Consider the following 15,662-nt stretch of genomic DNA (forward strand, 5'->3'; position numbering starts at 1 on the left):
AAGTTAATGGAAGGCACTGCTATGGTGAGTGAAAACCAGGGAGTTTTCACCAGGTGAGTGCTAAACCAGGGCCCTATAATTTGTGGAAAAATAAGAGGAACCTTAAACCGTGGTGATAAATAATCTGAGCTCACTCTCAGAGCCTTGTAAGATGTCTGCTACTTGGAAGGCATTCAGTAAGTGTGTTCATAATGGGACTCTTAGGGGGGCCAATGACAGTCCATTCGAATGAACTGGTAGAGGAAGAATGTGCAAGTGAGCCTGCTTAAGACCCTCGGGGACGTTTGAGTAGCGGGAGAGTCTCGATTTCCTCACAGTTACAAAACCTGGCAGGTTCTCAGGGTGTCAGGATTAGAGAACTTGTCCAGGTGTAACTGATGTCACTGCCTTGGCAATGCCAAAGGTCCTGATTTTACTCCTGCCTCTGCCTAAAGCCTGCAGAGTCATGAACGTGTAGGAATAGAAAATTCATTTGCTTTTGACATATGTAACTGCTGGGTATTTGTATAATATTTCGGAGACCCATTTCACTTTGCAAATAAGATGGGGAAGGCTTACCTCTGATCTCCAGGTCTGGTTGGAGACATCAATAACCTTTCCTTGAAGTTCCCCTTTATCCTCCTATCTGAGTATCTTGCCTTAGAATAGAATCTAGAAGCTCCTTGACTTTGGTCATTCCTTAAAATTAAAACATGCATTAACTAAAAATGCACTTCATCAGTATACTTATGATGAAGAAGACTTTTGCTTTTTTAAAAAGTGTTTTGGTTATCATTGTTGCCTCAAAATATTGCAATTATATATTTTTGGTTAATAAGCTGTTCATTTTGGTGGTTTTCAGTTGAGCTCATTGTACTTTGATTTTATGATGAAATCAGTTGGTAATTTTTATGAGGCATTATTTTAGCAAACTACTTCCAACACAGTACATGCATACATGTGTATGTACATATGAATACATACCCACCCCATGTCCTTCCCCTGCTGCTGCATAAGCCCCCGTGTGTCCAACCACCCCTCTGACTGCATGCCAGTGCTTATATAACAGGGAGTGTGTCATGATTGGCCATCCTGCACTTTGGTATAGAAATGGGTTTAAATATGTTCCAGTAAATTAAATGATTGGTGGTAATTTGCTTTTTGAACTGCTGTTATTTATTTCTCTTTCCATGAATCTCAAGCCTATTAATCAGCCGTTATTGGTAGGGCAAAAGTTCTTCTGCTGTGGTTCATTTATAGAGTGGGGATTTTCTCAGGTGTATCCATAAAAATGATTTTGGGTTTCTTAATTATTAATATTGAATGGAAAGTTTAATTTAGGTATTTTCATTGACATCTTCCTAAAGAACTGTTTGAGATCTAGACAATTCTGGGAAGAAGACACTTGCTTTCATCATTGTTTATGTTAAACGGCTAGTCCAGTGATACTAGATTCACCAGCTTTGCCCTGCTCATGTTCTGTGGTGTTTCTGATGAAATAAAATTCCTCAGATACCATTTTCCCCACTCAGTATGACATTGGCTATGGGTTTGTTGTGTATGGCCTTTATTATTTTGAGGTATGTTCCTTCTATGCCTAGTTTGTCGAGGGTTTTTATAATATCATGAGGGGATGCTAGATTTTATCAAATGCTTTTTCTGCATCTGTTGAGATGATCATATGGTTTTTGTCCTTAATTCTCTTTATGTGATGAATCCCATTCATTGATTTATGTATATTAAACCATCCTTGTATCCCTGGAACAAAACCCACTTGATCATGGTGTATTGTCTTTTTGATGTGCTGTTGGATTCAGTTTGCTAGTATTTTGTTGAGGACTTTTGCATCTACATGCATCAGGAATATAAGCAAAGATTGCAGCTTTTTTTCCTGAGGGCAACCCCTTGGTTCCACTTAGTTTCTGTTAATCAGAGCCAATTGATATTTACTGAGCAAGTGCTGCATGCCGGGCATTGGGGCAGCCCCTAACCAAATTCCTCCTTAAATTCTCTCCATGACCCTGAGAGTGGTCTCCCAGGCAAATGACAGGTTCAATAAATTACCTGAGATTACAGTTTCCAAGTGGTGGAACAGAGATTCAAATCTAGAACTCTCAACCCCAAGCCCTGCATTCTTTTCACTGCCACCCTGACTCTTTAGTATTCATCTGCTTCGTTGCATCCTCGTTGAAGCAAAGAGAATAAGTTCATCTGGAGGAACTCCCCCTAGCACCTATGCCCTTAGATGGAGTGATCCAGGTTGCTGTGTCTGTTTTCCTGCTAGTTTTCAGTGGGAAGCTTGATCCAAGTACCTACCCTGCCATTATACCAAAATATAAAATGTATATTATAAAATATAAAACGTATATTAAAAGTAGTTATTTAGTTAATCTATACCAGCTTATATTACAATTCCTAGAATTAATCTGTTGCTCTGTTCTCGTCCACTGAACTATTCTTTTGCTATTACTTTCTGTAGTATTTTCTAATTTTAACTATATAGATTTCTTCTTTATTAACTATCCAAGGATTTTCATGTTTTGCTTACATATTTTTCAAGATGAAATTTGTTATTTAAAAGCCTTCCTTAGTTATTCTTTTGGAAAGGCAACATTTGGAAAAATTTAGTTCCTTTCTTCTTACCCCACCACCTTTTCCCTGGTCTTTCATTTTTCCTTCCCAAAGCATCTCTATTATGAGTTTCTTGTATAATGTTCCAGAAATATTTGGTGTACATATTAGCATATACATGTATTTATTCTTTTGTTTTCTGCTTTTGCACAAATAGAATCCTCTACACATCATTTATACCTTGCTCTTATCACTTAATGATATATTAATATTTTGGCAGTTACTCTGTATCATTACAATAACATTACTCTTTTTTTAACTGCATATTACCGAATTGAATTTATGTACTATAGTTTGCATTATTTATTTTTAAGTGTTATGTTATTTAGTGTAGTAGATATCGTTTAAAAATTTAATTAGAAACTTCTGGGAATATGGAGATGTACTTTTCCCTGTCCCTCCCATTAAGCATAAATAAAACACTGACCATTATGTATAAAAGATAAGAAGACTCTGAAAGGTGAAAAGAAGAAGGCAGGTTGACTATGGACTTTGGGACCCAAGAAACAACATGGTGATGAGTTCCTGGGTTATTTCAGGAGCTAAAGATACTGGCAACCTGGAAATGCTAGTGGGCGCAGACCAAAAAAAAAACCCCAGCAGAAGCCTGATCTCTCTCTCTAGCCGAAGGACCAAGAAGGGGGTAGCCTAGCAAGAAAAAAAATGGTACTCTTTCCACTGTAGTCAAAACATCACAGAAGAAACTGTGCCCCACCACAACCCCTGCCAGGAAAGGCTGAGTGGGGAGCCCAGACTTATACCCAGTCTGGATCAAGGTACTCCAACCTCCACCCCTACTGGGTGATGCCAGAGGTAGCCAAATAGGGAACCATGATTTTTGTCCCTGATTGCCAGGAATGAGCCTCACTCCCTGTGGTGTCTGTGGAGACCACGTGGGAATGCTGGATTCCCTTCCTTACACAGCAGCATTCTCATCTGACTGGGGTGGTGTCAGCAGAAGCCTGGTGGAGAGTCAGGACTTTCACAGTGTCCAAGTGGTAACAAGGCCACTCACACTGTGGCATCAGTAGAGACCACATGGGGAACCAGAGCTCCTGCCCCAACCCATCCATAACAAGGAACGCCCTACCCTTGGGCATGAATAGATGCTGAGGGGAGAACCTGGACTGCTATCCACATTTGACAGTAATGAGGCCAGAGCAGTATTAGAGAAAGTCAGGAAAACAAAAGGTTTAAATAATATCCAGAGTCCAACAACAATATGAAAATATCTAGATTTCAATCAAGTATCACGTGTTATACTAAGAACCAAGAAGATCTCAACTGAATGGGCAAAAGATAATCAACAGATGCCAACACCAAGATAATAGAGATGTTGGAATTATCTGACGAAGACTTTAAAGCAGCCGTGATAAAAATGCTTCAATAAGCAATTATAGATTGAGTATTCCTTATCTGAAATACTTGAGACTGGAACAGTTTTGGATTTTTTAAAATAATTTTGTGATATTTACATATACATAGTGAAATATCTTAGGAATAAGACCCAAACTGAACAAAAAATTCATTTATGTTTCATGTATACCTTATGTACAGAGCCTAAGGTATTCCTACACAATATTTGTAATAATTTTGTGCATGAAACAAAGTTTGTGTTAAGTATCTATGTGTGGAATTTTCTACTTATTGGCATAATGTCAGTGTTCAAAGTTTTGGATTTTGGAGCCTTTCAGATTTTCGGATAACGGATGCTCAACCTGTATGAATGTGTTTGAAACAAATGAAAAAATAGAAAGCCTCAGTAAAGAAGTAGAAATTCTCAGCAAAGAAATTTAAGATACAAAGAAGAGCCAAATGGGAATTTTAGCACTGAAAAATATAAACATTTTCAGTGATTGGGCTCAATAGCAAAATGGAAGAATGGAGGAAAGAGGCAGTGAACTGGAAGACAGAACAATAGAAACCACCCAGTGTGAGCAACAGAGAGAAAATAGACTGGAATGAGCACTGCTTCAGGAACATGAGACACTAACAGAAGAACTAATCTTGCCACTGAACTTGCAGAAAGAGAGGAGAAAGAAGGTAGAACTGAAAAGGTCTCAAATAATGGCCCCAAACTTCCAAATTTGGAAAGAAACATAAACCTACAGATTCAAGAATAAATTAGGAATCAGTAAAAGAAAGATAAACCCAAGGATAAACTCAGAGAAATTTATGCCAAGGCATCATAATTAAACTTCTGAAATCTGAAAATAAATCTTGAAAGCGGTGAGAGAGAAATGACAACTTACCTACAAAGAAAAAACAATTTGGATGACAGCAGATTTCTTATCGGAAACCATGGAAGCCACAATAAAATGGCAAAATATTTTCAGGTGCTAAAAATGAGCTCTTAACCCAGCATTCTCTACCCAGTGAAAATGTTCTTCAGGAATAAAAGGGAAATGAAGGAATTTTCAAATGAACAAAAAGAGAATTTATTGCCAGCAGACTGATCTTTAAAAAATGACTAAAGGAAATTTTTAGTACAGAAAGGAAATGATCAAAGAAGAAACCTTGGAACACCAGGAAGAATATGGCAGGAAAAAATATGTATAACAGTAGATTTTCCTACGCAGCATGTGTTCTCTAAATTATGTTTGATGGTGGAAGGAAAAATTATAACACTGATTCTAAATATTTAAGACCATTATATTATAAATGGAAGGGGATAAAGGGACCAAAAGGAAGGTAAGACTTTTCTTTTTTTGCCTTAAGAAATTGTGGCAAAATATATATTATATAAAATTTATCATTTAAATCATTTTAAGTGGCATTAAGTACATGTACAATGTTGTGCAACCATCCCTACTGCCTACTTCCAGAACTTTTTCATCATCCCAAATAGAAACTTTCTACTCATCAAACAATGACTCCTCATTTTTCCCTCCCTCCAGCTCCTGGAAACCTTTATTCCACTTTCTGTCTCTGTGAATTTGACTATTCTAGGTACCTTATATAAGTGGAATCATGTAGTATTTTTCCTTTCATGATAAGCTTTTTTCTCTTCACATAATGTCTTCAATCTTCATCCACATCGTAATGTGTATCTGAATTTCATTCCTTTTTTATTGTAAAATATACATAACACAAAATTTACTATTTTAACCTTTTTAAAGTATATAGTTCAGTGGCGTGAGGTACATTCACATTCTTCTGCGACCATCACCACCATCCATCTCCAGAACTTTATCATCCTAAACCAAAATGCCTTACCCATTAAGCAATAACTCCTCATTCTCCCTTACCTCTCCGGGCCCTGCTGACCACTATTCTACTTTCTGTCTCTATAAATTTGACTAAGTGTACCGCATGTAAGTGGAATTATACAATATTTGTCCTTTTGAGGCTGTCTTATTTCACTTAGCATAATGTTTTTAAGGTTTATCCATGTTTTATTTCATTGTGTGTATATATGGCGTTTTGTCTATCTGTTGATGGATACTTGGATTGCTTCCACCTTTCGGCTATCACAGATACTGCCGCTACGATCCATAAGTGAAGTAACTCAGGAACAGAGAAGTAAATGCTGCATGTTCTCACTTATGAATGGGCTGTTTCCGTATCTGGGCTGTTGTGAATATTGCCGCAATGAACATGGGAGTGCAGATATCTTTGCGAGATAGTGATTTCATCTCCTTTAGAGATATACCCAGCAGAGGGATTGCTGGGTCATATGGCAGTTCTATTTTTAATTTCTTTAGGAATCTCCATGTTGTTTTCCATAATGGCTGTACCAATCTACATTCCCACCAATATTAAAAGAATTATATACCACGTCCATGTGTGATTGATTCTAGAGATACAAGTTTGGTTCAATAATTGAAATCAGTGTAATCCTCCTCTTAATGGACCAAAGAAGAAAAGTTCCATAATTGTGTTCATTGATACAGAAAATGAATTTGAGTTACAGAATGCTGTGAGAACATTTTCACAGGGCCCCTTTTCAGAGGAGGTGAAGAGTAAACTGAGACCTGTCACATAAATAGAAAAGAAGCAGATGAGGAGTGGGTGAGAGAGAGAGAATGTGATAAGGCAGGTTGGCTAGCTCCTGGAGTGTGAAACTGGGGGCAGTGGCAGAATAATTAGAGGGAGTAAGTAGGGTCCAGACTACATAGGGCTTTGTGGATTATGCTAAAGTCTTTGGTCTTTTTCCTAGGAAATTGAGGATTCCAAGTTGAGATTATGAATTGGAGGATTATGAATAAGAGAGTCACGTAAGATTTCTATTTCAGAAAGATTATTTAGGCTGCAGTTTGGAAGATGAATCAGAACAAGACGAGGCAGAGAGAGTAGTTAGAAAGTGGTTAATAGAAATCTAGATGAATAGTAACGGTGATTCAGACCGGGGTGTGCCTAGAGAAATGGAACATGGCGGAGTATTCCAGAAATAATTAGGCAATAACATTGATAGCACTTGACAGAGGAGTCAAACAGGTTGCCAGGTTTGTGTTAGGATATGTAAAAAGGGAAGCAGCTTTGTAGAGAAGATGAGTTCACATTTGTACAAGATCAGTGTGAATTTCCCGTGGGACATCCTAAGGGAGAGGTCCCGCGTGCCGTTCTAAGTTTGGTTTCAGGAAAGAATGGTTGAGGAGGGAGGGGGTGAGGAAGAGTATCAGGATGGAGATTAGCATTTTTCCTCTCCCTGAGATATTTACTTGTCTCTAAGTGTTCAATTAATGTTTGAAGATCTTAAATTGTATGTTCTTTGTTACCATGCAGAAAAGAGGGATAAGTTAGGCTTGTTAAAACTTGTTAAGAAGTTGTGTTTACCTTTAAAAGTCAATGATCCTTGAATGAAGAGATTGCTTGGCTCTAATTCAGAAGCAGTGGAGACTGCTTGATGCTAAATATAGCATTGCAGTGTATGACACACAGTGTTCTAGAACTTTGTTGTTATACTTTGTTTTTCGGTGTGTGTTGAATTTCACATAAGGTGCTGTCTTGGTCTGTTCAGGCTACTATAACAAAATACCATAAACTGCGTAGCTTATAAACAACAGAAATTTATGTTTTGCAGTTCTGAAGGCTGAGAAGTGCAAGATCAAGGTGCCAGCAGATTCAGTGTCTGGTGAGGGCTGCTTTCTGGTACATAGATGATGCCTTCCAGCTCTGCTCACATGATGGAAGGACTGAGCGGTTTCTCCCAGGCCCTCTTTTGCAAGGGGTACTAATCCCATTTGTGAGGGTTCTTCCCTCCTTACCTAATCATCTCCCAAAGGCACCACTTCCTAATGCCATCACCTTGAGGATTAGGATCTCAGCATTTGAATTTTGTGAGGACAGAAACATTCAAGCCCTAGCAGGTACATTCCTTCGTAGAAACACAGCATCATAGTTGAGAGTGTGGGCTCTCAAACCAGACTGTATGGTTTTAAATTCTGGCACTGCCGTTTACCAATGATGTGGTCTTTGGCAAATCATTTAACTTCTCTGAGTTTGTTGTCTCCTGCAAACCTGTATCTCATGTTGTTTGAGAATCGGATTAGTAATGTAAAGCATTTGGAACAGAACTGAATGTTAGCTGTCAGTATTACTGTTACTATCATTATTATTAATAGTTGGAGCCTCAGTTTACGGTGGTGGCAAAGGCCTTCATTATGTTAAATCTGTGGCAGGCACATCAGGGGGCTCTTGACTGCAAAGCACCAAAGTGTTTCTGAATTCCTGGGACTTCTGCACTGAAGACTGTGAGCTGCAATGATAGGAGAATGATAGTAACTCTCTTACTGCTTCATTCTTTCTAATTATGGGAGTGGGTGGTGATGTATTAGGAGGAAACTGGGGGTTGTTAACTGCATTTTAATAAGAAACTGGGAAAATGGAAGAGTATTTCTCTTTCCTCTGTATCACTAATGATACTTTCTTACAGATCTGTGGGTTTTAGTTCTCACCTAAAGAAATAGTGTTTCCATGTAGGTTTTCCACTCCATGAAAAACAAACAAAAACATTTGTATTTAAAATTACAGATAGACTTAAGTTATAATGAGGATAAGTTCTTTTTTTTTTTTTTTTGAAAAGCTTTACTTTTTCATTTATAATCAAAATGGATTGGGAGAAGGAGGGCAGACTGATGCTTATATGTGAGCGTACGGACCAAAGTACTGATGTTGGGGTCTGGGCCCTGAAAAGAACTGTGAAAACATGGGGTGACAGTGCTGAGCATTCAGTGTCCCTATAAGGCAGCCACGTACACAGTGAGGTATAGATCTTTCTTGATCTTCCCTGGGATCCTGCTATGAAAAATAAATTCCTTTAAAGAGGTAGAGAGAGAAAGAAAAAGTAAGATCACACTTATGTGATTGCTATTTTCACTGTTGGATTCTTTACTATAAACTAATATTTTACTTTGAATTTTACAGGAATTTGAAAGTGATTATGTTGCATTTAAGTCCAAAATTTTGGATTTTGACCGAAGGCTTGGGACAATCCTTTGTGAAGGTTTCTTTAACTGCAATGGTTTAGAAGCTGTGTTTAAGGTTAGTTCTGAAAAAGCTATCATAAAAATGTTTTGCTAGTGAATAATTTAGGATGTTAGATGAAAAAGGTGAATACATTCCTTTTTGATTCAGGTGGAGTATTAACTAGATTAACTAGTCACATGCCCTTCAAATTCAGCTCACTGAATAATAAAGTGAATAATGCACTTATGAATAATGACGTTTACTTTGGACAAGGTCATTTTCAGGACATTTAACTATTGTTCTTTTCTTGCATTCGTAGTATTTTACTTCTCATTACCTTTAGAGCAAGCTTTGTTCTGGCCAATGAAATATTGATTCAAAATTAAGCCACAGTGAAAAGTGAAAAATATCTGTTAATTCGGGAATTTCTTTTCTTTGCCATTGTCTATATATGTTAGGTTCAACTGCCTATTTTATTACTCTGAAACAAGTAGCAATTTATATATTGTATTTAATCTGGTGTAAAACATCATTGATTATCAGACACACCATTATTTTGTATATAAATGAAGAAAAAAATGTTACCAAACAATTATGATGCCATTCGTTGTATAATGCATTCCAATTTCAGAGATATTGAAACATGTTGATATTGAAAAGTATGTTTGTCATAGAATTAATGAAATATGTGTATTAAAAGCTGCATAAAAGGGCTGGGCTCAGTGGCTCACTCATGTAATCCCAGCACTTTGGGAGGATCACTTGAGGCCAGGAGTTTGAGATCACCCTGGGCAACATAGTGAGACCCCATCCCTACAACAAAATAAAAAAATTAGCTGGGCATGGTTGTGCACACCTGTAGTCCTAGCTACTTGGGAGGCTGAGGTGAGAGAATCACTTGAGCCCAGGAGTTTAAGGTTACAGTGAACTATGGTGGCACTACATTGCACTCTAGCCTGGGTGACAGAGCGAGACCCTGTCTCCATTAAAAAGAAAAAGTTGCATAGAAGAAAATCATCTTGATAGTCAACCCGAATGGAAAGCTTATAATATGAGAAATAGGGATGCCGTGTGAAACTTCTCAAAGAAGACAATTAGATGACATCCCAAAAGAAGAATTGAGGATTCAGTAACAGGAGAAACACAGCCAGGAACTCATGGGCACAGTTCATTGAGAATGACGGTGCAAACAAAATAGCAGACACAGACTTTTAAAAGATGCTGTTTGATTTTGACCTTCAAATTCAAATGAATTGGACAGACAATGGTGAAACCACCAGTATCCTCTGGCCCAAGTTAAGCACTTTAACCTGGAGAATTCATGAGGATGAAATAGTTCTTTGTTTTTTAAGAACTCTTTGATAAGACTGAGATGCTGTTGGTCAAAATATATAGCCTGTTGTTATAAATTGACCAGTTATCTCATCTCTCAGGTACAATTACTATTTAATACGGCTACTATTTTTTCTTTGACTAGATACGCACACATATTTCCCTTTGACAAAAATGACATTGTATTCTGATCCTCTATTATAACCTTTTCCACTTAGTAAAGAGCCATAGATATTTTTCTCGCCTTTATAGCAGAATTCAACAATATTATTTCTTAATGTCTGTATAGCAGTCTGCCGTATTCTCTGTTACTGGAACTAGTTTTCTTTCATGCTTTGATAAATAACTGTAGAAAAGAATGTAGAGTGAAATCTCAATTACAGAGGCTCCTTCCATTTCAAATTCCAGTCTCTGTTCTAACAACCGTTAATATGGATTCCGTTACAGTACATACCAGTTCATTTTTTCCTAAAAAATTTTTATCTCTCATTTTTATATATTTTTTTCTTTAACTTTCCACACATTTGTACCCATATACTGAAAAACGATCAGCCGAGAGCCTGCTGTCATAAGCTCTGTGAGGGCGGGGCATCGTCTGTGGCTTTTGTTCGGTTGCGGTCACCTTCTGCGGTACCCCGTACAAACAGGCGTTTCATGACTGCTTGAGCTGAAGTGGACTGACCGGTAGTCTGAGTATTGAAATGATACAATGATGAGGGTGAGTTGCTGGAAGAGCAACGGCAGAAGAAACAACTATGGGCTCGTGTACTTAGGGAGAGAATGATTTCACCCGTAGGTATAGGATGATGAACCTGACCATTGACTGTTGGTCTTTGGGAAGAAATATTTATAGCCTCTTCTCTGAAGATGACGATTCCATACCTGTTGTTGTCAAAGACATGGCCAGGAAGGGCACTGGAACTAAACACTACTCTTCCATAGTATGAAACTGTAGAACTTCAAAGCCTAAAGTGCTGGCGCTCTTTAGAAACCAATCAAAATACTAACGGATGGCTTTCTAAAATTTCTGTGAAGGTAAACTGAGGTACGTAAGAAAAAAGTATTCTAGAAAAGACTTCGGGCAATGTGTTTGAAAGCTATTAAATTGTGGAGCTGTGTATCATGTGGGTAGCTGCAGATTTTTGAAAATCTTTGAAAGAAGAAAATATAAGAAAAATATGTGTACTACTTTGAGCAGTGACAGTAGTGTTATGAAAAACTGTATTATGTAATGAAACTGAGAAGTAGAAGCAAATTAAGGTAAACCTCACAAATCTCAAATGGGATATTTAGAAAAACAAGCATGTGGTGAAAATCAATCTTTAGCCTTTTGAAGCCGACGTGAAGGAAAACATCTGCACTCTTCATAAATAACTCTTCTACTGTGATAAGGAACCAGGAGTTTCAAATGGCCATTATTCTCATCCTGGAGAAGTAACTTTTAAATATTTGTGATGATGAATAATTATGGCAATGTAAACTGCCTAAAGGTTGAGACTTTTCTTACTATTTTTTGGCTTTAAAACCTCCCAAAAGAATTTTTGTTGTTGTTTTTTGTTTTGGAGACAGGGTCTCGCTCTGTCTCCCAGGCTGGAGTACAGTGGCCCAATCATAGCTCACTATAATCTTGAACTCTTGGGCTCAAGCAATCCTCCCACCTCAGCCTCCTGAGTAACTGGACTATAAGTGCATACCACACCCGGCTAATTTAAAAAAAAAAAAATTATGTAGAAACAGGGTGTCACTAAGTTGCCCAGGCTGGTCTTGAACTCCTGGCCTCAAACAATCCTCCTGCCTCAGCCTCCCAAAGTGCTGGGATTACAGGTGAGAGCCATTATGCCTGACCCACAAGAATATTTTCTCTGTGTCTTTTCACTTTTATACTTGGAGTTAAGGACCACTAAGCAGGGAAGGCAAGATGTGATGAATCTAGGAAGCTTCTGGTATTGTTTCAGTTGTGGTCAATATGATAAGTGTTTGAAAAATAATATTGTGAAATAAATGTATTTTCCAATCATTGGAGTACACTTTTTTGTTAAATCTATGAGGCAGTATTCACTTTTGAATTTTTACATGAAGCCTAACTCAACAAAACAATGGCTATGAGAAGAAAGTTAATAATTTACGTTTTGCTAGGTAGCAGCTAACCAAGTGGATTTAAAAACACTTAACGGTTTCTACTGTAGTTATAATTGATGTTACCAGAAAAAGCTGGAATGTGTTTGTCTGAATTGGCCTCTAAGGTATAGTTAGAGTTACATTTTAGTTTCTGTAATTTTTTAAATGATGATTTTCTTTTCAGTGAATGTAGTTTATGAAAATGTTTAAAAAATTTTTATTATAAAGCTGTTTTTAAAATCGAGTTTTGGGGGACACATATTTTCCCAAGGAAAAGAGAAAAGCTCTTTTGCTCTGCAGGTCTAATAACTCATTATCATGAAGCCCACACAGAGTAATCAAATAACAAAATAGCATAACTTTTCATGGCACCTTAGCTGATAAGAGGCTACACTGAAGCACAGACCCAGGTGCCAGACCGCCTGGGTTCAAATCCCAGCTGTGCTGCCATTAGCTGTGTGAATTTGGGCATGTTACTTCCTTCCCAGAACTCAGTTTCCTCACTTGGAGCATGTGGTAATAACAGCATTTTAAAGGCCCTTAACATAGAGTTCCTGACATATAGCACTATAGAAACATTGGTTCTGTAAAAATATGTTTTTTAATTACATCATTTTCTTGTGAAGAAAGCTACCTGTTAGCACACTAAAGAATCCACACTGGGAAGTACACACAAGATGGGAGGCTACCAGGAAGCCAAGGGTAGGCTTGCTAGACAGCTAAGCTTTGTGGCCACTGGCAGGGAAAGGTAGCTTGAACTCTAGGGGGTCCACTGACTAAGCAAGAAGAGTTGGTGGGCCTTCATTCCTCTGCTTCACTGGTAATGTGATCCTCTTCCGTCCACATGTCTGCTTTTTTCTGTCCCCCACTGTCCAGCTTCCTCTGCTTGCCACTGGTTTTTGCTCACTCATGACTGTCGCCAGCATGGATTCTGCCAGCCATGCCCTGACGCTCTGAGAAAGAGAGAATCTGATCAGCTCAGGGCATTGGTTTGAGCCAGAGCATTCCTGTCAAAGCAGTCATCCACCTGTAGAGTGCTTGTCCTTGGAACAGTCACCACTGCCGCCCCAGGCCACTGTTGGGGGTGGCTAGGGCACGTGGATGCACCTGGGGCCCTGGGTAGGGCATTCACTGTGGCTGGTGCATCTGCTATAATTATTGATGGTGTGACCTGGAGGTCCTCAATAGGGATATGGTTATTTATATCTAATAGATACATCTGTAGGAGGGCAAAACAAATAAGTACATGAATCTTTCTTCTGTTCTTATACCCGCAAAGCAGCTTCTAAAACATTTCCTAGCGCCCAACAGGAAGTAGTAGTAGCTGGGAACAGAAATCGCTAACAGCGGTTCGTTTCTGACTCTTCTTGATTTCCACTGAGGAAGGAAAATTATTTTACATCTAGATTTTCTTTTATTGGATGTGTAGAAATTTTAGGGAGACACAAAAATAGGTTTTACATTTTGAGGCATTGCAGGATATTTTTAGGGTTCTAGACTTTTCCTCTATCTAGTCATGCAAGAGGTTTAATGGGGAAAATTCTGAGCTCAGTATTTGTATTAAAAACTGATAATTCTTAACCTTTCTTTAACTTTGATTTTTATAGCTTTTGACCATATTTGGAAATTTTCTAGAGAAACCAGTTGTCATGGAAATTTTCAGCCCACATTACAGCACACTCGTGCATATGTTTAATACAGAGTTGGATACGTGTAAGCAATTGTATAATACACACGTGAAACAGGTAAGTGGTGGGTAAGGTTGAACACATCCACAATGTCATTTTTTGTAGATAATGGCCATCAACTAGAACTATATTTGATTATATCTAAATGTTAGATATAGGTGCTAAAATTTTTATGCTTTTACTTAATTAGTTTCGTCATGGAGATGGAGAATCTACTTTAGGACTGTAACTCTTCTACTAACCTAACCAAGTTATTAAACACATATACTACTGTAAAAGTACCAGAATGAACAATTGCTTAAAGCAATCTGATTAAATGTTCCCTTTCTTCCTTTTCACCAAAATATCAACTTGCAGATTGAACATGGACATGTGGTTCTTAACAAGAATATGCCATTTACCTCAGGAAATATCAAATGGGCCAAAGAGGTCCTTGAACGACTTCAGATGTTTTGGTCAAACTTTGCATCTCTCCATTATCTGTAAGTGGTTAGACTCAGTGCATGGCAAGTTATCCCAATGTTATGGGGTGATTTTTATGTAGCACAATGAGCTCTTCATATTAGCACTTAAAAAGTCATTGCCTTATTTCACTTCTTTCACTAGTCGGGCTTGTGGAGAGAGATTTGTCCCTGTGGTTTTGGAATAATTTTGATGGGACTCATAAATTCATATGTTTACACATTTTCAGATCCTTTTTTCTTTTCACCCACAGTAGGTTTGGAGTTTTTCGTTATTGTTTTTCCTTCCTTCAATAACTGATACTTCTTTTATTATGCAGTCCTTTGTGCCTTTTTCTTTCATTTGTAGGAATTGGTAACTTGTTGCTATTGACATTTAGTAAAATCTTTGGAGTTCCCTTCATTTAATAACTCTACCTTTTAAAGAAAAAACAATTTATAAGTATTATTTGATCTTTATTGTTTCTCTTCCTGATTTCTTATAGTTTATTACCATATTTTATATATTGTAAAATAATTAAGCTAAAAGCATACACACACGCATACATACACACATACACATACACATGCAAGTAGTAAAACTTTATTCCTGCAGGTTCTTGGGCCATCCTGATAATGCCATAGTTTATCAGAAGTATGTTGAAATGACCACTTTGCTAGACCAATTTGAAAATCATATCTATAATGAATGGAAAAGTAATGTGGATGAAATCTGTGAGTTCAATTTGAATCAACCGTTGGTTAAATTTAGTGCCATAAATGGTCTTCTCAGCGTCAACTTTGACCCAAAGGTAGGAATTTGATTTTTAAAGTTATTTTATAGATGCCCTTTTTATTATAAATATACTCCTGATACTTCCAGTCATTTATAATTTATTTTGGGAAAATGTCAGTGCTGTGAGGAATATAGCTGTAAACAATTTCTAGTAGGTCTTTGTTTTAGGGATTTCTCAAATTCTATATTAATTACCCTTTATTATTTCATCTCATGATTATTTCTAGATAATGAGCTACTGTGACTAGGATCCATTTCATTTCATCTTTG

General features: G+C 37.5%; 1 protein-coding gene across 1 annotated transcript in view; it reads left to right on the forward strand.

The window, feature by feature from the left end:
- Positions 1-15,662, forward strand: part of DNAH11 (dynein, axonemal, heavy chain 11) — a 342,929-nt gene that overhangs the window by 19,660 nt on the left and 307,607 nt on the right. The window contains exons 9-12 of the mRNA XM_012659401.1: positions 8,977-9,093; positions 14,076-14,213; positions 14,514-14,638; positions 15,213-15,408. Coding sequence (XP_012514855.1) covers positions 8,977-9,093; positions 14,076-14,213; positions 14,514-14,638; positions 15,213-15,408 — 576 coding nt within the window. The remainder of the gene's footprint in view (positions 1-8,976; positions 9,094-14,075; positions 14,214-14,513; positions 14,639-15,212; positions 15,409-15,662) is intronic.

This window comes from Propithecus coquereli, unplaced genomic scaffold, assembly GCF_000956105.1.
Source record: "Propithecus coquereli isolate 6110/MARCELLA unplaced genomic scaffold, Pcoq_1.0 Scaffold61, whole genome shotgun sequence".
NCBI lineage: Eukaryota > Metazoa > Chordata > Mammalia > Primates > Indriidae > Propithecus > Propithecus coquereli.